Raw genomic sequence first — 27,677 nt, 5'->3', positions numbered from 1 at the left:
CCTTTTACAAAGCTTTATGGTTTTACTCATCATGCTATCCAGTTCTGCTCCTCATGTTCTCTCTCTTATTGTTCATCTCACCACCTACACAGATTATTGCTATGTAAATGTTAAAAATAAACAAAAATAGCTGATGCTTAAATGAATTGGGAACTACAAAACAGTAAAGCCTTTGGGGATAGTGCATGATACAGACAGCTCTCCATATACACAGTAAAATAAGGATTAGCTTTAACAGTGAAAAAAAACATTTAATCAAAAGATCTGTGGCAGCATTAAGACTATGGCCTTGGCTACACTTGCAAGTTACAGCACAATAAAGCAGCCCCAGGCACCCTAGCTCACTACCCGTCCACACTGGCAAGGCACATAGAGCGCTCTGACTCTGCAGCTACAGCGCTGCTGGTACTCCACCTCGGCCACGGCACCAGTGTGAACGAGGTGTTGCGTTACTGCGTTGTGATCAGCCTCCGGAAACGTCCCATAATCCCCTTAAGTCAAGTGACCACTTTTGTTATTGTGAAATCAGCTGCAGGAATGCGGAAATGCCCTTTCAAAGCTCCGTTTCGGAGAAGCTGGCTGCTCATCAGCTCCAAAAAAAAGCAAACATTTACTGTTTGCTTTGAGTGAGTGAAAGGCGGGGCGGGGTCTGAACTTACAAGACAGCATGCTGACACACTCTCAGCACCCCAAAAACCCACTCTCTCTCCCCACATACACACAACACACTCCCTGTCACACTCCACCCCACCCCCATTTGAAAAGCACGTTGCAGTCATAAGAACACAACATAAGAACATAAGAACGGCCGTACCGGGTCAGACCAAAGGTCCATTTACCCAAGTATCCTATCTAGCGACAGTGGCCAATGCCAGGTACCCCAGAGGGAGTGGACCAACAGGCAATGATCAAGTGATCTCTCTCCTGCCATCCATCTCCATCCTCTGACAAACAGAGGCTAGGGACACCATTCCTTACCCATCCTGGCTAATAGCCATTAATGGACTTAACCACCATGAATTTATCCAGTTCTCTTTTAAATGCTGTTATAGTCCTAGCCTTCACAACCTCCTCAGGTAAGGAGTTCCACAAGTTGACTGTGTGCTGCGTGAAGAAGAACTTCCTTGTATTTGTTTTAAACCTGCTGCCTATTAATTTCATTTGATGACCCCTAGTTCTTGTATTATGGGAATAAGTAAATAACTTTTCCTTATCCACTTTCTCCACGTCACTCATGATTGTATATACCTCTATCATATCCCCCCTTAGTCTCCTCTTTTCCAAGCTGAAGAGTCCTAGCCTCTTTAATCTTTCCTCATATGGGACCCGTTCCAAACCCCTAATCATTTTGGTTGCCCTTTTCTGAACCTTTTCTAGTGCCAGTATATCTTTTTTTAGATAAGGAGACCACATCTGTACGCAGTATTCGAGATGTGGGCGTACCATCAATTTATATAAGGGCAATAATATATTCTCAGTCTTATTCTCTATCCCCTTTTTAATGATCCCTAACACTTGCATGCTGGGATAGCTGCCCATAATGCACCGCTCCCAATGCCGCTGCAAGTGCCGCAAATGTGGCCATGCCAGTGCACTTGAAGCTGTCAGTGTGGACAGACTGCAGCGCTTTCCTACTGCGATCTACGAAGGCAGGTTTAACTCAGAGCGCTCTACATCTGCAAGTGTAGCCATGCCCTATGTGGTCAATAGTGCCTGTTCCTCCCGAAGATATTTTGCTGCATGATCACACATGCAACCCAACAGAACATCATTCCTGCTTCCCCATCCATAACCCTGACTGATGACAGCGGGTCACAACAAAAATTATATTTATTAGCTGTTCTAGTGTTCTTCACTGCTCCCAAATTGGTAAATGGTGCGTGGGCCCTCAGCGGGCTTCTTGGCAGCTAATTTGGAGCTGCAGTCTAGAACGGACTCAAAATTTGGGTCCTAGATTTTCTCATTATTTGAAATTGTTATAACGTTAGGGTTTAAAATTCTGTAAATAAGTGGAGTGATGACAAGTTGAAAGTTAAATAAGAGTAGTACATTTTGTTTTTAATTAGTCTACTGAAGTGATGGCAAAAAACTAGAAGATATACTGAGTTTATATCACGAACTCAAATAATCTTGTAACAATGTGCCCATTGAAACTTTCATAAGTCCCAAATAGTGGTGGGCTGTGATGAGCTATGAAAGGGGCTAAATTATTACTCCAGTAGAGGGAACAGGGAACCCTTCCTTTCCCCAGAACACAGGGGACTGCCATAATCCATCTGCCAGCATTGGTGAGTTGTTGCTGGCAGAATTGGTGGTCCCAGAATAGATGTTTCTGGGATGCAGGTGCTAGGGGCCTGCCTCTATCCTATATGTTGGTACATCTGGACTAAGAGATTGATAGATGTTCCTACCACACCAGTTTAGCCCTGGACACCTCCAGTACCTCTGGAGGTATTGAGTCCTATTTTTCCAATGCCCTGCAGTCATTTACATCAGAGCAAAGCAAATGTAAAATGCAACCATTCTGATTTACTAGTATACACAAAGTAGATTATGTCGTTCTCAGTCTATTGAGGACCATTAATTGATCCCTTTGTGTATAAAATTATGTTTACTCTTCACCAACTTTATAGTTAATTAAAATTCCAGTAACATTTTTGTAGTGCATTGCACAGTGTACAACACTTTGCAGAATACATGAAAGGCACTGTAATTCACACAGTATACTAATCACATTAGCCACTCATTATTAGGATTGTTGTAGCTTTTAAAAGACATCTCTAAAGAACAATCACACAGATTGGTATTCTTTCACATACAAGTGACTCCTTGGATAACTTTTGTTTAAAAAAAAAAAAAACATATGGACAATGAAAGAAGCAGATTGAGATTGGAAATATAACTATGTCCCATCATGTAAAGTGAAAACTGCCAGTCCATTTCTGAAGTTTCATTTCCTTTCATATTTTAGGGCCAAATGTACTTGATCTGAGTCTGATTATGGATTCTGGAGATATCGCTGATACCGAATTTGATTTTGAAGACCAGGTAATTGCTTATTTAAGTATCTCTTCTCACACACACCTGCACACATACACGCCCCCCGCATACTTTAGTCTCTTCACTCATTGCTTTCTAGTTTATGTATATGCTTTGTTTTGCCTGAGAAAGAGGAATGAAATGAATAGTTACACTTAAGGGCTTTCGTTGTGCCATGTAAGCAAATATGTCATAGTGAAGTAGCTATCTGCTTATGGGAAAGCAATGAAGATTACTTTGGTTTCAAAGCCCTATTCTCCATCCCTTACATTTTGCAGTTTTCTCCATGCAATTCAGAATGGTGGCACATGTGGTTCTGTCAAGCTCGATTTCCCTGCCTCTCTAGGTGTATCCCATTTAGAGTAGGAGCAATGGTTAAACATATTTTAGAGGAGATGGGTTAAAAAGAAAAAGGTGAGGAATGTAACCAAAACCCAAGCAAACATATTCTCCATTTGAAATGGAGTTTTAAAAAAGTGTTTGTGTTAAGAGCAACCCTCCTATCAACTACAATCTCATCGCTGTTGCGGGGTCCAATTCAGACAGCCTTTTCCAAGTCCATGGGAAAAGAGGTGGTCAGACGGTGTGTCACCCTACTCCTTAACCCATGGAGGTATGAAAAGGCAGGACCTAGAGTCAAAGGATGGGCTCAGCCTGTTTATAGTATGTATGTGCCCTGCCCTAGTTTCCCCTCCTCTCTCACAGGTTACTCCTGCCATGGCAAAACCAGTCTGGAAGGGACTATGCATAGAGCCACAGGCTGTCACAATACAGGTCCAGACTAGAGTTACGGTATGCCACACATCTGTTAGAGAAATGGAAAAGGGCCTGAATATTGTCCTTTTAAGTATATCATCATTGAAAGATTGAATACGGTCAGAAAATCTCTGCTGAGGGCCATCTCTCTATTGCACTAGCATATTTTAAAATTAGATTTTTATAATTCTGCCTTTCACATTTTCATTTCCTCATTTGCATATTTGTTCTTCGGTTTTCTTTTGCCAAATCTGATGCAAACACCTTCAAAGTCTAATATATTCTACCCTCACTTACTCCTCCTCCAGTTTTACTCCCAGTCCTTTCTCTTAACTGTTCTTTACAGTCTTCCCATTCCCAGCTTTTTGACTCGGTCTCACTTCTGTCCATCAAGCAGCCTTGCTCTCCCTTCCAAACCTTCCTTAAAGCACACACTTCCACCAGTCGTTCCTAAGTTGGCCTCTTTACCAATGAGCTCCTTAAGTTTCCTTTAGTTTTGCCTTGTCTTGGTTAGGTCTAACTCTTTAGGGCAGAGAGAGAGTCTGTTAGCTTTGTAATGCAGAGTGTACCATTGCAGTGCTACACAAAACCATAAAAGAATAATCATGCATTTCTAATTTTTAAACGACGGATATGTGGGTTCCCTTGGCAAAGCAGGAGTCCCTGGAGAAAAGCACACCTTAGTCCACAATCTGTGTACATAAAACCAAATTATTTTAACTGGTCCTTAAAAGTGCAGCTCATGGTTACAAAACAAGATTAACAGGAAACAGTATGTGAAATTGCTAATTTCATAGTATTGTCATTGCATGTATGGTTAGGTTTGGAGGCGGAGGGTTAAACTTATTTGTTTTTTAGCTGTATGTTTTGTTAAGAAGGCTGATATGGCACCATATACAATTCATTAATTGCAAGTCTTCCTCCCATTGCTTGGGGTTGACTGTCATTCCTGCCCAGAGCAGCAAATTGTCAGGTTGGCAATGAAGCAAGATTGTTGTCAACTAGGGAAAGAAGGAGAGGAAAAAAGCGGATTTGAAAACCTCCTAGCCAAAAGCACCAGAAACATCTGGTTCAGTTTTAAAGCAGCTCATTGATAATGGCTGCCTTCATCCGGTAGTGGGAATTACTAATATGGCCATTGATTCAAAGGTCAGGAAAACAGGTCAAGTAAAAAAAATAAAACCCACAAGACAGATTTCTATTATTATTGATTGTTGTGTCTCTAAATCTGTGATGGGCATTTTACAGAAATGGATAGGAGAAACCCAGTTCAATCCAGAAGCACTTACAATCTAAATTTAGGCATGACACAAGTGAGGGAATATATGAAAGAAAGGAAGAGAGAGATTAGGATATGGGTTACAATCATTACGTACGTACACATCTGAAAGACTAAATTAGAAATGATCCTCAATATAAGGTAATGTAAAATGAAGTAGATTACTAGACTATGTGGAACTGCTTGTATTCAGTGCTGGAACACATTTTGACTAGGACAGTGACTTAATACCCCAGTGACTTACTGCGTGACACATTATTTAGTAATTGTCTCAAGCACCAACAGCCTCTACAATGCGGCTCTCAAGTGAGGTAGGGATGCATGTCTAGATACAAGTGTGTCATGTGAGGATATTATTGCATAGAACAGCTATCAGGAGGAATGAGAGGGGTAAGTGGGTTGGTTTCCAAGCAACCTTATGCAGCTGAGCTGCTAAAATAATGGTTGAGATTTAGCAGAACATCTTGGTAGACACTGAGCAATTAGAGATAAATGCATTTGTGAGTTACTGCTATAAGGCATGTGCTGCTTTCATTGGGGCAGATCCTCAGCAGGGACTGAGTAGCATTTGGCTCAGCTGAAATGGAGGCACAAATATGCCCTTTGCACACACTAAATTTTGGGCGTGCTCTGTGTCAGAATGGTCCCTGAAGTAAATTAGGGCAGCGTAAGGATGTCATTATGTTATGCCACTTGCTAATGGCTCACTGGGGACCCTTCTGGCAGCCAAGAATGATCTCACCCACACACACCCTGGTACTGATTGCCGGGAGGGTGGAGTCTAAGACTACGCCACCCAAGGATTCTCCCACATGGAGGAGATCTTCCAGTGGACAGCTCTGCTGACTTCAGCACTGCTTTGCTCCACTGTGCAAAGCAGCATTAACTGCAGATCAAGATTGGGCTCTCTTTTTTGTAGTTTTAAACTGATTCTGTATATTTTACACCTTTATAACGTAAATTAGAACAAATTGCTTATAACTAATCAATAAACAAGCTGACTGTTCCCCCGCTTGCTATTCATGAATGCATTAGGAGCCTGAATATTTGCACCTCGGTAAGATCCCGAAACATTGTAAGGCAACACAAGGGAGGCCATGTAAATTGAAGAAATTTGCAAAAGCAAATTTTCAGATAAGACTTACATTTCCATTCCTACTCATATCTGGAACTAATAGGTCTAACAAACTGGTTCTGCGTCAGAGATGATGTAGACAGGTATTTTAGAAACACTGTTTAGAGAACAGTTCTGAAAAAAGACCACACAGTGCATCCAGCTCATAATGTCTTGTGAAAGAATGAACCAAATTCCACTTGGTTGCTTTACCCATATCTTTTATTGATTCACTGTCCCTAAAAAAATCTCATGCAGACAATTTTTAGGACCATTCAGGTCTGACTATTCCTCTTTTTCTGGGCCATGATTTCTAAGCCTATCAGAAGGTAGATCCAATTACAGAAGTCATGCACTGCATCCTATGCCAAATCATGAAGTCTGAACTGCAGCAGCTGAATTTCTTTCCTTTGCCAAAAGTCTTTCTAGGCTGGCGTCCTGATGGGCACATACATCGGAGTTAATGTATCCTGTTTAAATATAAAATACCCCATGTTGACGTGTATTAGGACTGTAACAATGGGCCTGCCAGAGGAGTATAATGCCCTTGTAATACTATACATGATGAACTAGAAATAAAAAGACATTTATTATTAAGCTAGAGAAGCACTTCAGATCCTCCACATCCAAAGTATTGCTCCTGAAATTTTCAAATGTATTCATTAGATTAAGTCAGAACTCACTCAGCAAAAGATCATAATACAACAATGTGGAAGAAGTGATTTCTTCATAGTTATTCTCATTCAGTAACATTTTACGGCAGCATTTAAAACTGCAAGCTCACCTTAGAGTTAATGAGTATTTAAACTCAACAAGAATATTCCCAAGCTAATAATTTTACCTTCATGTGAGAGAAACCATATCTACAACCTTTTAAAGCAATACAAAACTGCTTATCCTCAACTTAAAATGCTCAAACATCTCAAATTCACCCTTATCTTCATTCTCCATCTAATTTGTAACCATAATTCCCGAATGAGATTTGTGATTCTCAGGTTTCTCACCGAGATATCTTTCTTCAGCTGCACATTCGCCACAATTTCTACTTCAAAACCTTTGGATCAAACAAAGCTCCAGCCTATCCACTGCTCCTCATCTAAGCACCAACCTTTAACTTCCATTCACATCTTTTAATATCCAGGCAGTGAACTAATTCATCTAATTTGGATACTCTCCGTTGATAACAAATCCTAATGCTGTGCAAGGTCGCATTACTTAAGGCAATCAGATCTAGTGAAACTGCGTTTACTTCGCTGCAGTTAGTCCACTATCATACCTGGTCTATCGCCCTTTAAAAACAAAACAAAAAACACACCATATGGGTGGGCAGATGGGAGCATTCCTAGCAAATGGAAGAACTAGGGCTGGATGTCCCTGCCTCCTGCAAGTTCCCTGCAATTAAAGGCAGGGAGGAGCTGCTATTTAGGCAGCCAAGCAATTAGGTCTCCTTCATTAAAGAAAATGACAGCACCCAATGACCTAACTGAAAAATAGAGAGCTGGAGAAAAGCTCCTGCTATTTCTACTCATACCAGGACCCCATCCTTGGTTTCTCATCCTGGGAGGTAACAGGATTGCTTATGGCAATGGAAATATATGCATCCGAAGAAGTGGGCTGTAGTCCACGAAAGCTTATGCTCTAATAAATGTGTTAGTCTCTAAGGTGCCACAAGTACTCCTGTTCTTTTTGCGGATACAGACTAACACGGCTGCTACTCTGAAACCTGTCATATTTTTATCGTATTCTCCCAATTTCTAATACTCATTTTTAGAAATATTGTTATTTCTATTATCTGTTTTATTTAATAAAGAAATATTTGCAGTACAGACAATGCAGGTGTGTGCCTCTCTCGCGTGCAGTCTTTGATTACAGAATTGCTTTCTGGCATGGCTATATTGTCTTACTGTTCACTGTATTCCATTATGCTTACTATTGAGTTTCTTGGCCTTGCCAGAGAACTAGTTGCTATTGTGCCATTTGATGCTAGGACTCAGACATGTTTTATCTTTCAAAATTCAGTAGTTATTTCGAAGTCTACCATGTGGTCTAATTTGAGCACATTCAGGCCAAACAAGAATATAGATTAATTGGAACCAGTGAATCACGTCAAAGAGCTTCAGAATGAAGTAGCAAATTATTTTCTTGTGAAAGGCAAAGCTTTTATGGACTGCTTCAACCAGCCTGTAGAGTAAGAATATGCCCTCATTAGATAAAGAAGAATTGTGTCTAGAAAATAGGTGGAAGCTTACAATCTGAATATATGCTAACAAAGCAAGAATTAGTTTAAAAAAAAAAAAACCTACACTCCTGGTAACCTAGGAGAACATGCCTTAGTCAAGGGGATAAAATTCAGATGGACAAAAATACTTCGGGGAAAATTTGTAAAAATGCTGAGTGCCTGACTCTGGGCGCAATTTGCACGCACATTTTTTGCCACAAAATAAATTGCCAGATCGGATGCAGGTTGTTTTCCCCACAGCAAACTACCTGATTTGAACCTGATTATGAATGCAAATAGCACTTACAAAATGGATGGAGATGGCCAAGTCTGTTGAAGATAAAAGAAAAAGTGTCAGAAATATATCAAAAAGGTTTTCTGTTCAGGAGTTCAGGCAATCTCCTGTATTAAGCAAATTGCATAACCTGATCTGTGCTGCAAAGGAAAAATGTTTTATAATTAGAAAATGTCCCAGGATTACTCAAAAAGCAACAAAAGAAAGAGGAAATAGAGGGAAAGAAACACTCTCAAAAACAGAATTACTCTACTAACCCAAAAAGCAAATTATTGATTAGAAAGTATGGCAACAACTCTTCAAGATGCATGGCTACACTATCACTTCCAGCCCAGAGTATGTAAAAAATTAGGTTTTAGGATACGCAAATATAAATGGAAAGGTATCAACCCAACCAATGAAAAACAGACTCCGTTGCTACCAAGAGTAGAGCAACATATCCATCCTGATCCTTTATCATAACTAAATCTCAACTGATAAATGTCCAAGAGAGAATCAAAATGCCCTGGAAAAAATCCTAGTCAATACTGTAGCAGAACAATTTTCAAAGGATGGATAGACAGCAGTGAATTCAAATTCCCTTTTAGCTAAAGCTGTATGGATATCAAAGATCTTCTCTCTGCTTCTACCCATATTATCTCATTTGTCACATTATTTTGTCTCTCAGTTCCCCACTTCTGGAAGGCAAAACCCCTGGGAATAATCCAACACTACAGAGATGATACTTCAAGGGTTGAAATTACAACATGACAAAGAACATGGTTCCCACCTCTATCAGCTATACAAGAACTTTTAGTTTCCACTGGGACTTCTACATCAGTCCTTCAAGATATACAGTGATTAAATTATTTAAGAGGCTGGGTCAGACTGCAGGAGAATACACTATGATTTTTTAATGGTACTCCAGGACATAAAGTACTTACTAAAGTGGCAGTTGCATTCACATATGCTCTACAGCATTAATCATAAGGAATCTGACTTTAAAATATGACCATGAGCATCCAGAAGGTCACAGTCCTTCAGGCTTATCAACTCCAATGTTTTTGTTATGGGTTTTTCTCCCTCATTGTTATGCAGTGGCATCACTTCAGATTATAGATCCAGATTCTGCCTTTGGAAGGAGAGAGATTATAAACTGGAGGACACGAACGTCAATAAGAAAAAAATGAACATTCAAACCACAGCAGAGGTTCTAAAAATCTGTCCTAACTTTAGGCAGATGAAACATGCTTAACAGAAATCTACTGAAGCCAATGCACAATCTGTTCATTTTGAGTTACCATGGAAACTGTCCTATTAGGGGCTAAAAAAAATCAGTTCTAGAAACAAAAGAACTGTAGTTTGCCTTGAACAAAGTGCTGCTTTAATATGCGCAAAACTAAATGTCTTTTTGGTACTTTTATTTCATTTTGTACATCTTTCGGGATTATTCAGTTATTTCAAAAGCGTACATTCTATACCAAATCCTATAGCTTCATTCTCCCTTGTGCAGGTTATTCCTACATAGGGGAATAGAAATGCCACCAGGCTCAACCTGCAGACTATCCTTGGAATTCTTCTGTTGGAAATAGAAGTGGTGTTTGCTTCCCCATACGTGGAAGACACGAGGCTCCACACCCAAACCCAAAGATCTTAGTGGGGAGCTGCCAGAGACAAGGTGAAGCTGCCTACTACCCCAAGCTAATTGCTTACTGGAGCCGTATTATCAGGGGCTTCCTAGAATCCCCCTCAGTTGGAATGTCATTGCATGGAGGGAAACCCATGCAGGTTACTGCAGATTTAAACATCCACAACTTCATTTTCCAAAAACCACTTGCATTTTAGGCTCCCCAGATTCTGTCAGCAGCAACGGCATGAAGTTTTGTTCTGTGGCTTGTGGGGGGCAAAGAATCCAGTCCTCCTAGTGCCTCTAGGTTAGAAGCTTAATGGCTTACAAAACTCTAATGCCTCCAGATATTAATACCGGGGCAGTGTACCGTCTCCCCATCTCTAGCATAGCGTGCTTCTGCGCAAGTATACTTGAGTTTATAACCTACAAGTGCCCAGTTCTCACTCATGCAGCGCTCCCACTGACTTCAAGATAGCAAGTACAGCAAGAGCAGGCACCAGTTCACTTTGGGCAATTCTTTGAAAAGAAATGCAACAATACAGACATTAAACTTCGTAAAGATGGCTGGTGCGTAAGCTCTATTTTATAAAGAATGTTAATGCTCATTATTCACATTCATACCTATTAGCAAATCTATAAATTTACTTTTTAAACTGCAGTGTCTGCACAAGTTCTATTTTATTCTATTGGGTACAAAAATTGCTCTTTAAAATATTTATTCATATTGTATCAAAGCAATAGAATGGCTCCTTTGGGTACAATGTATACGTTTTAAAAAATCCTTTGCATATTTGCTTGAGAGTCAGCATTTGTCATCAAATGCATCCTTCCTCCAGCTCTGCCTCCTGCTTGGCTCTCAGTGTCTCCTCCTTTGTGAGTTACATGCTTTTGCAATACATTTTAGTAGAATTAAATTTGCTTTTCTTTGTCCTTTGGCCAAGGGAAGTGTGGAGTGGCCTGGTTTGAGAACTCCTTCCTGGTAGGTCCTTCTCCAGGATGGAACTGCATGAAAATCACACTCAAAAGAAACTGGTTTTATAAAGAGTTATAAAAAAGTAGATAGAAAAAGGATTTAATACACTATAAATGGCTGTCTCAACAATATCTAGATTTATACATGGCCAAAAGATACACTAGATAAGGCTTTCTCAGTTTCAGAAGAGAAAACTAACAACTTACATCTTACTAAGAGCAAATTCTAGGATCTGATACCCTTTATCAGCAACCCTACATGCAGCCCCCTTTTCCTCTGATGCAGTCTGTTTCAGTAGCTCCTCACTTCCTGGTATCCCAGTGTCTTTCAGGCAGTAAACAACATATTACAAGGGCCCTCTTTTCTGCAGATTTATTTCCTAGGAGTACATCTCTCCCGACTTTAAAGCAGTCTGTCCGGTACGCTTGGAGTGTGTATCTGCTCTTTTACACATGGCCGGTGAAATCTGGGCTCAACTATTCTGTGATAATAGCCAGTTATATTCATCATCTTAAAGGTCTCATCTTCTGTTCCAGGAGGTGTTTACTCATCATCTGGGCATACGTGCTGTCAGAAAGCCAAACTCTCCCACCACCAAACCTTTTTCTGTAGTGCCAAAATATAATTGAGAAATTAAAGGAAAAGGGAGAGAGGTTTGTATCTGGACAGTACTATTTGAGAATCATAGGTAAATAATACATAGTATTATGGAGAGTTGCAAGTGGGTGAGGTTAGAGAAAAGCTAAGAGAACATGAAGTAAAAGAAAATGTGTTTTTGGCTGGGTACTGCTTATAGCACGATCTAGTAGGAAGCAAACATGTGCGTGAGGACTTTGGCTGCATTAAGGACTGTTGGATTTTAAAATGTGTTTTTCCCTCATTGTATGTGGATACTCCTGCTCCGGTATTATTTTAACTTTTGAGTTCCACTATTTTAATGTTGCATTATACACATGGATATGAATAGAGAGGCTACATTTAAAACAAAAATTAAAATGATTAAAACCCCCAAGAAAATTAAAAGTGAAGGTTACATTCTGTCCTTGACTCAGGATTTTGGATCTTTTTATTCTCAAAACTACATGAGTTCAGGCGTCCACTTTGAATTTCCTGTCTTTTTTAGTTTGCTTCATAGCCGTGGGGCTTATTTTTCAAAGCAGAATGCTATTTTTATGCTTCCTTTAGTTCGACTCTGTGCCCAAAATATAAAAAAAGCATGTGTCTCTTTTTGGGAAGGACTGTTTCTGAACCAATAAAAGTTTCTCAGATAATAGTGTCACATTGAAATAGGAGTTAAGTTTAAGAATTTCTGGCCTGATTTTCAGATAGGCCAAGTACCCCCAGCTCCAAAGGATAGTATTTTATTTAAAAACAAAAAACAAACCCCAGAGCAATATGGAATGCAATAGCTTTTTAAAAAACAGCCTAAATCTCAATTAATCTTCCACCACTGGCCTGAACGCTTTGTCCTTTATATAACTTTCAATACAGACCTTCTTCTTTCTTCTTCTTCTTTCCTGGAAGAAAACTCTGGTGGTATGCAGTTCTCAGCCCATATGCAATCACATAGTAGCCAGAGACCACTTTCACCCTAGATCTCTTTCAGGTGCTTTTCATATTTCAGTTTTCCACTGAATATTTTCATGTTATTTTCCCCTAGCTTATTTTTTCCAGCTTGTATCCCATTGTAGTTTTCTGCCAATATTTCTATTCTATCCCTCTGTTTTATTTCTCCATTCCCATTATTATTTGCATCTTTGCCCAGTTGATCATCTTCTGCAGATTTCCAATGTGCTGTGTAGTCCCTCTTCTTTATCACAGAAGAAGGAGTGTTTCTGCCAGCATAGGAACACCACATCCTGGAATGATATTAGCTGTAGTGACGGAAGTAATCTTCTGTCAGCATAGATGTGTCAAACACTGGGGTTTTTGTCAGCATAGCTATGTCAGGCAGGGATGTGAAAAAAAAACACAGAAGAGGGCTTCTGGCAGCATAGTTAATGTCAAGAGGAATGTTCCTACACTGGCAGAACTCCTCCTGTTAGTGTGTACCACATCTACACTCGAAGCCAACATAGCTATATCGCCATAGTTGTGCCAGCATGAACTCTACAGGGCAGCCATAGCCTTTATTTCTAGACTTCTAGTGAGTTCTAATCCACAGTACAATGGTTTTAATTCAAGCCAATTTGAATTAGTTTGTCGTTTAAGATTTTGTGAGGAACAAATGTGTTGTAAAAATCCCTTCACAACTAGTTCTTTAACATTGATCTGCAGAGTCTATTTAATTTATCTAAAGATACTGCTAATAGAATAAAAGTAAGGATAATACTGGCACATTCTTTACTACTTCCTAACTGTTCATACTCCTTTTCTTTCTCTCTCTCTTTTTTTTTTTTTTTTTTTTTTAAGGCTACTTTAAAAACACCCTTTAGGAGCTTAGATCTTTTAAAATCACTACTGGCTTTCTAGTTTCCCAGATATATTAATGATCCTAGGCCAAATCTGGTACTAGTCTTTAAAAGAAATAAGAAAGAGAAATCTTAGCAATTACTACTTAATCATCTAAATTCAATCCCTTGTAAAACAATAACAATGAGGAGTCTGGTGGCACCTTAAAGATTAACAGATATCTATTAGTCTTTAAGGTGCCACCAGACTCCTTTTTGTTTCTCTGATACTTTGTAAAACAATGAAATTGATGTTAAGAAAAGAAATCTGTGGAGACCTAAAGTATAATAGAACCAAGTCTAAGATAAAAAAAAACAGTACTGGTCTATATGTGGAAAACATACTAGACAAGCTTGATTGTAATGCTATTCAACACCCCCCCCCCCCCCAAAAAAAACAAAAACCAACAACCCAACCCTCTCCCCCAAATTCATAGATAAAAGGAATGCATGGGATGTAATGTAACTGGATCCGACAAGAGTCGTACTAGAAAGTTCATTCAGATTGAAAAGGTTCACTTGCAAGCCAAAGAGACTGAAAAGTGAAGTACCGTTAATAGAAGGTAGTCATAAGCCGAAAAGTAATAAAGTGGGACATAGGAGAGATTCTCCAATGGTGGGGTGTAAGGGATGCTTTATTTAGCATCTTTGTTAACAAGCTAGAACAGGAGCTAAACAGCTTGAACTTGCTGGTGGGACATGATGTGAAGTGTGGAGAAAACAGAAGTTATATTAACTTTCTTGAAATATAGCCTATGCACAAGATTTCAGCTAACTATAACTGAAATCTTGTGCATAGGTTACCTTTCAAGAAAGGTACAATTGTTAATAACTTTAATTACTGAGATTATACAGATGACTGACTTGCTCAAGTCAACACATCAGGTTCCTCAAGAGGGGCCATGTTCACATGCAGGTACTTTATTCTTTATGTCCTTGCTGATGCCTGGCCACCATGCTAACTGGTTGGCCCGTTCACAGCAATTAGTTAGTCCATCATGTATGAGGTTTAGGATTTTTCTGCTCATTTCATTTGGAACTACAGTGCAATTGCCTTTAATTATGAGTCCATTTGATTTGCTTAATTAATTGTCCACATACTGCAAAGTAGTCTCTTATTGCTCCCGGAGTGTCCTTTAGATACTTGGACCAGCCAGCCCAAATATAACTTAAAACTTCTTGAAGTTGCATGTCTGTCAAGATTACATAGCTGGAGTACTCTCTTTTCTGACACTAGTCTGTATGCATCCACGGCATTCACAAATGCCTTTATATGTCATCTTTGAGTGGGTTGCAGGGCTCCATGTCAGAGTGTCTGCTACTACCAGATTTTTTCCAGAAATTTACTTTGCAATTGGGTTGAATCTCATTAATCTTATCAATAGATGCTGGCATTTCAGTACTGCTTGATTCAGGTCTTTTCCACTGATGAGAGTTACAAGCAATTTATGGTCTGTTATCAGTATAAAAGAATCCAATCCACAGAAACATGTACAAGTTTTCACATGCCCACATGCTTCCCAGGCTCTCCTTTCTAGTCTTTATTTGGCTCCATATCCACTATGTGTTGGCCTTTAATAGTTCGTCCGGTGGTTTGCTCATTGTAGAAAGGTCTTGTAGGTATAAACCTAGGTAAATCACCTTACCCAGAACACATCTCAGTTCTGGTACATTTGTTGATGCATTCAATTCTTGAATTGCTTTTTCTTTCTCATGGCTATGACTGATTTAATCTTTGTTTATTATCTGCCCTGCCCCCCAAAAAACACATTTGTCCTTGTTTAGCTTCCATTCAGAATGACTAATTAGTGGCTTAAAACTTCATTGAGGGTTTTGTTGTGTTCTTCCATCGAAGACTCATATTGCCTATGAAAAGTGCAACTCCATTTGTGTTTGTGAACTGTTCTGCCATCTTTCTTTGGAAAATTTCAGGTGAACTGGTAATCCCAAACAGCAATCTTCAAAAGCAAAATTTCCCAAAGTGAGTGATAAACGTAGTCAGTTTAGAACTCTGTCTAAACAAAATTTGCCAGAATCCACTTGAGGCATCCAGCTTAGAGAATACTGTAGCTACTTTCATTTGGGGGAGGAAATCATTCAGTGTTGGCAGTATATATTTTTCTCACAACTGCTTCATTCAGTATTTAAAGATCCACACATTTATATTTTTCCATTTTCTTTATAACCGGTACCATTGGGTTACACCATGCTGTTGGCTTAGAGATTTTCTACGTAGTGCTAATCTGTTCCATTCTCTTTAATTCAATTTCTACTTTATGAAGCAATGGGATAGGAATCCTGCAAGATGTGTGTAGGCTGTCTGGTTCAGCATTGTCTGTCAATGTTATTTGCATTGGATCTCTTTTCAAAAGTCCAAATCACCAAATATTCCATCGAGTTCTTCAGCCTCTCTCACCGAGGCCCATCATGGCTGCCAAACTGCAATTGAGAAGGCTGTTGGTCTTTGATCATGTACAAAGACAAAAGCTGTGCATTCAGTGTGTAAGTTTTCTGTGGTGAACTGGTCCATGCAGTTCAGAATAACTCCAGTGCAAATCAAGGCTTTGTCAAGTGACTTCAGCTCCAGGAGGGGTTGAAGGGGATTGTAAATTTCTTCTGAAATGACAGTCAAATCTGCTCTTGAGTCAATTTTAGTCAGTCTTTCCAGAAATACTCATTTTAAATCTCCAGGCAGGCTTGTGTAGTCACAAGATGGAACCCAGAAACAATGGCTCTTATTCTCTCTAATCATAGTTCGCTCTCTCGGTGCCTCAGCATGGCAAATAGCTGCAAAATGACCATATTTTATGCATTATTACATACTTCACCTTTAGCTGGACACATATCTTGAGATATGAAATCTTCCACATATTGTACATTTATTCTGAAAGGCTTTGTCGTTTGGCTGGAATTTTCTCCCTCTCAGGCTCAGGAGTCTTATGATAATTACTTTTAGCATTCATGCTGCAGCTGTTTACAGCTTATAAACTAGTTTCTTGTTTTTTCAAGTCTGGCAAGTTTGTTTTGCTGCTTCACAAGTTCAGACTCCTTTACTACTTGAATAGCTGTGTGTAGTGTTAGGTCTGCCTTTAATTGTAGCTGCTGTGAAAGACTGCCTGTCTCTGATATTTTCATGTTGTGCAGTGCCAAATATCACAGTTTTCAGCCAATGCATGCAGAGCTTTTACAAAAGATTCATCATTTTATCCTGGTTCTAGAATTCTTTGGTGAAAACATGCTCTTTTATAAACCACATTTCTCGGGGATATAAAGTATGTGTCAAACATAGCCAGAACCCTTTCACTGAGATCTTTATGACGGTCTTCAGTAAAGAGAAAAGATTTAAAGAGATACTCTGCCTACTTTCTCATAGCATAAATTTAAGTGTGTATAAATTTAAATACACACACACACACACCCCTACATCTGGATATGTCAAAGTTTTCTTATGGAGTTTTGTAGCAATTTGAAATTTTGTGAAACATTGTTTCCAGTCTGTCCATTCTGAAAGTCTATCAAAGATAAAATTCTCTGGGGCATTGAAGAATGGCATGTTGATGAGATCCTGAAACATTTGTTGCATAATTTTCCCCCTTCTGTCCCCTTCTTCCTTCTGTTTCTGTTCCCTTCTGACACCATGCCATTGACACCTTGTACACCACAGACTTTTGTACCAGATATGGACTGACTACAGAGCTTCCTTCCCTGTGAGATGCACCAGAGAGCGGTGTTCAGGTTAAGAGGCTTTAATTCAGTTTTTCTTCAATGACCAGTCCATGGACCAGCCCCAGCCCCAGCCCCAGAGATTTCCTTGGGGCACAGTATAGAAAGGCAGCAAGCTGGTCCCTCGTATCAAAAAGATTAAGAAACGCTGCTTTAATGCACTGCCAGGAATGGCTGTTGTGAACTTAAGTTTGGTTTGAAGCACACGTTCCATATTGTAATACTGGTCATTGAAAATCCGTCTGGTTCCGATTTAATGCAATTCTATCTATCAGGAAAGGAACTATGGATGCCAGTGTCACCGCTACAGTTGCCTACTCTACTTGTTCAAACATCCAAAATTCATCATTGAATGCAACAGATAGCCTCTCTTCCTAGTACTAGAAAGTGAATCAAATTATATCCCTTCCCATTTTGTTGCCAAGGGATTACCTCAATGGCTCTCATTTGGAGGAGAGAGAAAGCAGAATAGTTTCTCATGAAGTTCCCTTGGGGCATTGGGAAGCAGATGGATGGGCTGTCATGGAGTGTGACTGTATAAAGTAACCTCTCTCAACATCTTTTACAATTGCCAATGTTAGATTTAGGAGAGGAGAGTGGGACAGAGAGGACAAAGCTCCTAGAGGGCTGTTTGGAATACCCCTTAGCATCAGAGGTTTCCTTATAGAATCATAGAATCAGAATATCAGGGTTGGAAGGGACCTCAGGAGGTCATCTAGTCCAACCCCCTGCTCAAAGCAGGACCAATTCCCAACTAAATCATCCCAGCTAGGGCTTTGTCAAGCCGGGCCTTAAAAACCTCCAAGGAAGGAGATTTCACCACCTCCCTAGGTAACGCATTCCAGTGCTTCACCACCCTCCTAGTGAAATAGTGTTTCCTAATATCCAGCCTAGACCTCCCCCACTGCAACTTGAGACCATTGCTCCTCAAGTGATGACACTGTTGAGTGCATAGGCATCAAGCCTTTTGGGGGATCTGAGGCTGCTGGTCCTGGACTTAGACCAGGACCTTTAGTGTGCCTGAATGCTTTGTAAACTATGAGCAGATGTATGCTTATTAGATCACACCCACACACATTTTAGATCATCAGATGAACTCTAAAACCACTCAGAATATGCCAGAGACTGGATCATCTTGAAACAAGCAAGTCATACATCCAAAACTTCCCCTGCTGACAGCCACCTCATGATGCTTTCTGATTCTCAAGCAGATCTTCCCATATTATTATTAATCCCTCAGAAGGTTTGGCGCCCTTTGCTGATCTTCAGAGGTACCAGCTGCAAACATTTTGGATCTTGTTTTAATACTACTCTAAGAACTACAACTATACAACAGACACAGAGCAGAATTGGCTAGTGGATTGAATACAGAACTGCAATCTGGGGTGCCTTGCTGCTGTAGCCTCCAATTTGGACGGCTCACAGACTGCCACCAGCAGGCAGGTCACTCCCAGATGTCTGTGTGACTGCAGCCTGCCAGTCACACCCTGGCTCTCACCAGCCTGCGTTACACTGTAGGGTGACCCCAACACACTCCCAGTCTTGAATTTTGCCCAGAAAAGTATATCTTCTACAGTAGAACCTCAGAGTTACGAACACCTCGGGAAGGGAAGTTGTAACTCTGAAATGTTCATTACTCTGAACAAGCCATTATGGGATGCTCCTCAGGGTGGACTGCTTGGGGTGGGGGCTCACAGCTCTGCAGTGGCTGCCTGGCAAGTGGAGGTGGGAAAAGGCAACTGGTTCTAGCCCCCTGGCTGCCAGGGTTATGAGTGAGGCACCTGGGGCACCGCAGTGTCAGTGGCCCTGCGGTGCAGGCTGTGGCCCTTTAAATCTGAGCTGCTCCTCCAGAGTGCAGCATGCAGGCAGGAACTCGGGCTCTGGCAGCTTACGCTCCAGGCCAGGTTTCAGTAGCAGCTCGGAAAATTTCTTTCCCAGGGTTCTGAGCTTGCAAGTTTGTCCCCCTCCCAGCCGGGGGCGTGGAGGGCGGGAGGGAGAGGGGAAAATAGCATTCACCACCTCCTACCTGTAAGTGGCTGCCCCAAATCATGGCGCGTAGAGGATGGGGTGAGGACAGGCAGCCCAGATGTGCCCAATTTTAAGTTGCAATACAGGCACAATACATTATTTGCTTTTTTCCCCCTCCGTCTCTGCTGCTGCCTGATCGGTTACTTCTGATTTTACATGGTGTCTGGTTGACTGGTCAGTCCGTAACTCTGGTGTTTGTATCTTTGAGGTTCTACTGTACTGCCCAGCCCTCTCCTGGACGGTCCAAATATACTAAGTATATTTCCTTTAAGGCAATAATATCCAGTAGCTTGTTATCTTAACTAGAGTTACTCAGACACTAATTTAAACACACTGGATTAGATAAAAAAGTTTATTAACTACAAAGAGATAGATTTTAAGTGAGTACAAGTAATGAGGCATAAAAGTCAGAAATAGATGCAAGAAAAATAAAGATAATCCCCTTCTAGTTCCAAACAAACTATATTAAATTCAAGCAAAGTTTCTTACCACATGCTTCCAGCAGAATTAGTGACCAAACTCTTCAGTCAGGATCCCTTCCCCAGAGTCCAACAGCTGTTTCCTTTCTCTTCTCATGTGCGAATAATGAGATGGGCAAAGAGAGAGCGAGCGAGAGAGAGAGAGAGTCTTGGGGTGTTCACCTTTCCCCCCCCCCCCCATCTTTTCCAGCTGAGAACCATGTGACAGGCAGTCTGCTGGGCTTTTTCACCTGTGTGACCTCTCTGTTTTTGTCCCTTCCCCTTTCTGATTGATGACTGTTTACTGCTTAAATGCAAATTAAGACAAGCATACACTCCTTTGTTCAAAACAGGTCTGTTTGAATAATTTGTTGCTAGGTAAGTATGTATTTTTATCACCATATAGGGGAAAATTTTAACTTTATGCATAAAGCTGCTATACACATTTTACCATGATATTACTGATTAGCAAGTTGTGAGCTTTCAAATGATCTCACAAGGCATACCTTGTATAAAGATTATTACAAATAGTGTGAGGGTGTGAATACAGGGGTGTAGTCCATCACAGCCCTACAGCATGACGTTTAATATTCCTTCAAGAATTTTTGTTAGCAATAACAATTACACCTCTGGATATTCTTGAAGTCTTTTTTGCGATGATAAAAATTGACCATTTCATCTTATTTATTTTCTCTCTCCTAGCCAATTTCTGATCTATGACAATACTTTTCTTCTTACTTCATGACTACTTAGTTTCTTTATTGTCTTGTAGGTGACCATGTCCAAAACCTTTTAAGTCTAAATTATGCAACTAGTTCTGTTTTATCCACTACTTTGACATGTTCAAATAATAAATGAAATAAATAATAGACTAGTAAAACATGATTTTCCTCTGACACATCAGCTTTCTCCATATCTGTTCATATCCCCTGTGCTGGTCCTTATTTTCTTTCAGAACACATTCACACACACTTTAAAAGCACCATCCATTATATACACGTTCCAGTTTCTTTATATAGATGTGATTTAGGAGTCACAATTGACCATTAGCACCACCTACAAAGATCCGAGTAGTGCTATAACATTCCCTCTAATATGCTGTGATTTACTGTCACCCCATTTTATTATAATAGTTATTTCAAATCCCAGTCAATACACTCAAAGTTAAACATGTTAACCTATAACAATATCCAATATAGATTAACTACCTTCTAATGAATTAAATGACAAGAGAAGGTATTATTATAACCCAAACTATATAACAGGACATTGTTTTATCAATATTTCTGCTATTATCATTAGATCACATACATGGTAACTTATTGTACTCCTGATATTATACTTTCAACATCTAATAATCATCTCAGTCTAAAATCTGTCTTCCCAATTTGGAAAAGGTAGGATATGTATTTTGTTTGTTCAGCTATAGGCAGCTAGATCCCCTGTACCTGATGATCCTTCAGACAGTACGACTACATCTGTTAGTTGGGTTCAAGTGCAATTGCCCAACCTAAAAACTCTGTTAGGATAAACTATACTTATGGACAACCTTACCTTGACCTACCTGCACCAATAACACTTGACTATAAACTGCCCATCAAATATCTCTGTTAAAGATAGATATCCCCTAACCTCAGTATGAGTTACATGAGCCTCAGCTAAATGGAAACAGCTGGGTCAAGAATATAAAGACAGTTCTATTACTGAATCACTATATTCCTGATAGTATTCCTGGCACCGCCTCTTCATTCCTTTCCTTATGTCATCATTAGCCAAGTCTTTCAATTCTTCTCCAGAGCCCTCTGGCAGAGCCCACCATCATCCATCTCCTAAAAATTAATACATACAAATAGCTATTATTTAAATTAAAATCTTAGTTGACTGGCTTAATCACTGACATAAGCCCCTGCCTACCCTATACAAAAGGACAGTACAAGAGAAATCTGCCCACGAGCTGCTCCTTGTCTGACATGGTCACATCACATGACCACTTCAAGAGTGTGCAGATCCTGTAACTGAATTCCATACAGCAAGAGTCTAACTCTCCACCCCCATCAACACAAGCTTCCTGTGCTTTTTGGGGAGAGCGGGGCGGTGGGGGAGAAAAGAGGGCAAAGGAGAATCAATCTATGAGTAGGGTTTAATACCTAGAACAATGGAAACCACCTAAGTAAACGAAGGCACCAAAATCAAATCCAAAGTCATCTTATTTTCTAATTTATTTTAAGCCTCCTTGACTTTCTCTCTTGGCTCCCTGAAGACCATAGTCAGCGTGGATTCTTACCTGTCAGAGTTCATAGTACCTCTTTGCCCTGTAGTCCAGTATTGTTCTGTGGACCTCAGTGCATCATTTCAAAATCAGTATGAATTAATGCTATGAGAGACATTTTCATAGGATGACTGTAAATCCAGATTGCAGTCTCACAATCCCTAATGTTGTCTCATTAGGGAAATCCTGTGGATAAAATTTAAAAATAAAAGAAAGTCTAGTGAAAATGGACATAATTCTACATGGGAAAAATCAGCATATATGCAGATAAGAGTACAAGTAAATATTTTTGAGGAGATGGTTTTTGATCAATGATTCCTGGTTTGTGTTATTTATCGACTTTTGAATTTTAATGAATATAAATGCCACTTATTCCTTTCCTGAACCTGGACTGAAGACTCACAAATATTGATCTTTTCTGGCATATAACTAATCCTAAAAGAGATATTGCCTGCTAAACAGGAAACTGAGAAGTTCATTTAGCTTCACTGCTGCCTCCTGGGATGTATTTACAATATAAGGAACTTCCAGTGCAAAAAATTATAGCTCCAATTGACTTAACTTTCCTTCACCATCTCAACAACTGATCCCACCAGCTTGCAAGAGTCCCAGTCTGTTTAATGTAATTTCATTTGAGGAGTTGGGGGAAAGCAAAAAGAGCTGATTATGTGAAAGGATGGCAGTAACTTCTTTTTCATCCTAATAGTAGGTAAACTTGTGACTAAAGGTATGCAAAAAAAACAAAAAAAACAAAGGGAGGTGGAATGGGGGACTGTTCTTAATTTTGGTTAGCTAATCTACATCAGCTAACTCTGGTTAAAATAGCAGCAAGGACACTGGCAACTCAGCTTTTAACTCATGGTAGCAGCTTGAGTTAGAGCTGATAGGAGAGTCTGTGGTTGAACTCGAGCTGCCAAACTGAATTAAAAAAGCCAAGTTGACCATGTACTTACTGCTTTTTTGATCTGAGTTAAGAACACACTTTTTTTTTTTGGCAGTGCAGACATTCCCTAAGAGTTTGATGAAAAAAAACCCAAAAAAACAAAAACAAAACAAAAAAAACCCTCAACTTAGCCTTCCATTTTGCACCCACAATTTTTCAGCTAATTTTTCCTGCAATTATTTGCATTCAAACCTACCAGTGCAAAATGAGAGGCTATTTCTAAAAACTGGGCCCTTAATATTTTATGCATATCTTCTTCAGGTTGATTATGTTATTCCCTCAAAAAAAGTCATACTAGATGACGATATCAGTGGGGAGCAAGGGCAGATTCAACCCAGTTATTCTTCAAACACTTGCTGTTCTGATCCTCTCTTTATCCTAAAATTTTGGTATCATCATAACATGATTGAGGCCCCTATTGATATTTTCTTTTAAAAATGCCAACCCCACTGCTGCAGAATACTAGCATGGTCATTACTATAAATCAAGAAATGAAAAGGAACTATAATCAATTTTTTGGTACTTCAGTCTAATCAAGAATACTTGTGTTTCAGTGATGACTCCTGAAACAGAATCAGAAACCTGTACATGTATGTAGGACACTTGCCAGTTTGAACAGCCAACAGTTTACACAATATATTCTCCCACTGCTGTTCACTTCACTCATTCTATTCAATTAGCCATACTACTGTAGCAATGCTATTTATTTTAAAGTACTAAAATAAAAGTCAAAAGTAAAGTTTTATAACCACATACTGGTACTGTACAGACCATCATGAACTATAATTGCATACTATCTTTCCTAGAATATAAAATATGCTGATACCACATGTGCATTGAGTAGTTTTAAAACCAATTGAGGTATTTTACAGAATACATTAAAATACTGCTGATCTAAATGCATTAGTAGCTTATGCACATCTTTTATTTTATTTATTTAGATGTATAGAACATAGGGGTGCCTATCTGAACATGGACTCAGGTCTGGAATGGACCTCAAGAGGTCATCTAGTCCAGTTGCCTGCACTCATGGCAGGACTATTATCTAGACTAGTGGTCTCCAAAGTGGGGTGCGCAAGAGGATCCTTGGGGGTGCACGACAGAAGGAGCGCTTTTTTTTTTTTTTTTTTGCTTCGGCACGGCAAGGGGTGCATGCTCAAAAAATTTTTTACTGATAGGGGTGCACAATCAAAAAAGTTTGGAGACCACTGATCTAGACTGTCCCTGACAGGTGTTTGTCTAACCTGCTCTTAAAAATCTCCAGTGATGGAGATTCCACAACCTCCCTAGGCAAGCTATTCCAGTGCTTAACCACCCTGACAGTTGGGAATTTTTTCCTAATATCCAACCTAACCCGCCCTTGCTGTAATTTAAGCCCATTGCTTCTTGTCCTATCCTCAGAGATTAAGAAGAACAATTCTTCTCCCTCCTCCTTGTAACAACCTTTTATGTACTTGAAAACTGTTATGTCCCCCCTCTTCTCCAGACTAAACAAACCCTATCTTTTTCCAACCTTCCCTCACAGGTCATGTTTTCTAGACCTTTAATCATTTTTGTTGCTCTTCTCTGGACTTTGTCCAATTTGTCCAAATCTTTCCTGATTGTATGGTGCCTATGTCAAACACTTAAAAATACTATAAATCAAATAAGAAACAGTAGCCCCATGACACAGAATAATATTAAATAACCAGGCAGCGCAAAGTAAGTAGTTAACCACACTCCTCACTTCCCCCATACGTTCTCCTCTAACAACATTTGCTGCTTCAGCAGCACTTGCAGTTTGTCCTGAAGGTCAACAGATTCAGACCAAAGACAAAACCACTTCAAATCCACATTATATCTTTGAACATAAGAGCCTTTATTGTGGCCAGGAAGGTTCAGAGGCAGTTTGCATAACCATCATTGCAGGAGCTCCCCTAGCTGTCCTTTTCCCCCAGGCATTTCCTTACCACTCACATCCTTACCTTTGTTGGGTTCAGGATATGCATCATTGTTTCTGACCCTGCGTTCTATGGAAGAAGTTGTGACTGACATGTACAGGCTGTGGAAGAGAAAGCACAAAGCTGTCCTTTGTTGCTCCATGCCCCTCCCTACAGGGGTCACTCACAGTCACTTCACTCTCCTGGGTTACAGGAAGTGCTCTCCTATTATTGCCCATAGTTTGTTGGAAAAATAGTTTCCTGACCAGCTCTAGTCAGGAGCTGAGAACATGCAGCCAGAGGGTTTACTACAAGTTGGCCTAAAATGGATGTAACATGCTCCAGAACTGAGGACTATAGCTAAGGACAAACTTTTTACCTGGATGGGTCTAGTAAGACTTCCAGAGAACCTCAGAACTCATTGTTTCCGCTACATATACAAACCACATATTTTTTCAAAAACCACACACACTTGCCAAACTTCATGTTCATCTGACCATTTTGGCAGAGGAGACTTCTCCTGAGAGACAAAACAACTCCCAAATGGGCAAGAGGTCACTGCAGAGTAATGCAAGGTAGCTTTCTTCTCCCTCATGGTGCCATCAAACATGCTCAGTTCCTACTATCTCAGGAAAGAGGGTCATAGTTCAAGACCTGAACTCCAGTTTCCTGAGAGTTAGTGCAATATATTGCAAGGGGCAATACGTTAATTTCATCTTTATAACACATACTTCACACACTGCAACTCACTCTATTGTTACTTAGCCCATGGTTGACTTGGAAACACATCCACCATTTACTGTGGGAAGCTGTTTAGTATGCATACTAGCAGCCTCTGAAATACTTAGCCACTATGTGACTTAACACTATAATAGGCCAGTCATTGCAGCAATTACAGCATGGGCCAATATCAATCAGCGTGAGCTACCTTGGGTTTCCTGTAGGCATGTTCTGCAGGGAGAAATAAAGCTACATGAATAGAGTTCCCTATGTAGCCATTGTTACTGTATATTTGAATAGGCACAAAAAAAAATAGCAAAATCATCTTTCACATGGTTAGTTTTAATATCCATGGGTACATGAAGAACACACAAATTATGCAATAACAATTTTTAAAATGTCAATTCCTTAATTAACAGGTAGATGACCAATCAAATTTCTCTGGATATGAGAACGCAGGCGGTGAGTTTCTTCTTAAGTATAGACTAATGTATTCATTATGATACTTTTAGTTCCCCCTTTAGTATACTCAAACACATAAGTATAGTATATTGCATCTAGTTTCTTCTTATTTTTTTTTTTAAATGAAAGAGGTATGCATTTCAGATACTGATGGAAAGCACATTTGATTGTGTGAAAGTATGTCAGAGAGTTACTTCAAATCCCATTCAAGCCATTGGACCCAGACTTATTCAGAAGTCTTACTATTAAGCCAAAAACAGCTTTCAGAATTTGGCAAACAGTTATTAAGGGCTGATGTAAGGTGTGACTTGGCAGGATTCTAAGAGCAGCCTGAGGGTTAATGAACACCTTCAGCTAGTGATATCCCGTAATTAGAAATGTGCAAGTCAGAGGTGAGTTGCTTCTAGTCTGGCTGAATTTAAGATTAAATGTCCTTTAATGTGGAGCACTGAATGCAAAAACCTAAAAGGATATGGAAATTGTTATAGATGAACTTTAATCAAATTATACTTTTAGAATAAAAGCAAAAGAAAAGAAAAGAAACATGGTGGCTCATGATGCATATTATTCTGATCTCAAGAGTAGTTTGATTCTTTTTAATTATTATGATTTTGCTTTTTTTGCTAGGGTGTGCATATGAAAGGGCTGTCATTGTTTCCATGTAAGATATATTTTTATCACTTCTGCAGTGACAGCTACAAAACTGGGACATAAGTGAGCTTGTGAATAACAGTTCATTTCAGAATAAAGAACATTCTAGTAGAAAACAAAAGCTACTTTAAATCTAAAAGTTACCCTGAAAACCTTGCTATGTGTTATATAACAGTGTATAGAAAGAACAGAAGATTAAAATCAGTACTTCCTGACAATAAAACAAAGATTTTATTTTTATGTAGATTTTACGGAAGATTTAAGGAAATCTAACATCATTTTTGTAGTTGGTAAGTAAGAGCCTTAATATAACTGTTCCATTTGCAGCTGTTAACAATGGGTCATACAGTTTTGATTGTTAATGTCTGTAGATGAAAGACTGAAAGTGGGGGGAGAAACACTGACTGACAAGCTTCACTTTCTGCTCCTCAAAATCTGGCACACCGAAGGAATCCCCGCTGACATCATCACCATTTTCAAAAAGGGAGACAGGGCCGACTGTGGCAACTATTGAGGCTTTGCCCTCCTCTCCATTGCTGGGGAAATCCTTGCCAGAATCTTACTGAATCGCCTACTCCCTCTTGCAGAGGAAGTCCTTCCAGAATCCCAGTGTGGCTTCAGACCAACACAAGGCACCACCGACATGATTTTCGCAGCCAGGCAGATCCAGGAAAAATGTCAACACCACCACCAGGAGCTGAATATGGCCTTTATCGATCTGACCAAAGCCTTCGCCTCTGTCAACCGTGAGGCTCTGTGGAAAATCATGTC

At 39.7% G+C, this 27,677-nt stretch overlaps 1 protein-coding gene across 2 annotated transcripts in view; it reads left to right on the top strand.

The window, feature by feature from the left end:
- AK5 (adenylate kinase 5) overlaps positions 1-27,677 on the top strand; it is a 217,196-nt gene that overhangs the window by 86,877 nt on the left and 102,642 nt on the right. For both annotated transcript variants that reach the window (XM_034778645.1, XM_034778646.1), the window contains exons 8-10: positions 2,972-3,048; positions 26,213-26,255; positions 27,152-27,196. In XM_034778645.1, the coding sequence (XP_034634536.1) occupies positions 2,972-3,048; positions 26,213-26,255; positions 27,152-27,196 (165 nt within the window). The remainder of the gene's footprint in view (positions 1-2,971; positions 3,049-26,212; positions 26,256-27,151; positions 27,197-27,677) is intronic.

This window comes from Trachemys scripta, chromosome 8 (assembly GCF_013100865.1).
Source record: "Trachemys scripta elegans isolate TJP31775 chromosome 8, CAS_Tse_1.0, whole genome shotgun sequence".
In the NCBI taxonomy this organism is placed as follows: domain Eukaryota; kingdom Metazoa; phylum Chordata; order Testudines; family Emydidae; genus Trachemys; species Trachemys scripta.
The sequence above is the reverse complement of the archived record's forward strand: the minus strand, read 5'-3'. Positions and strand labels throughout refer to the sequence as shown.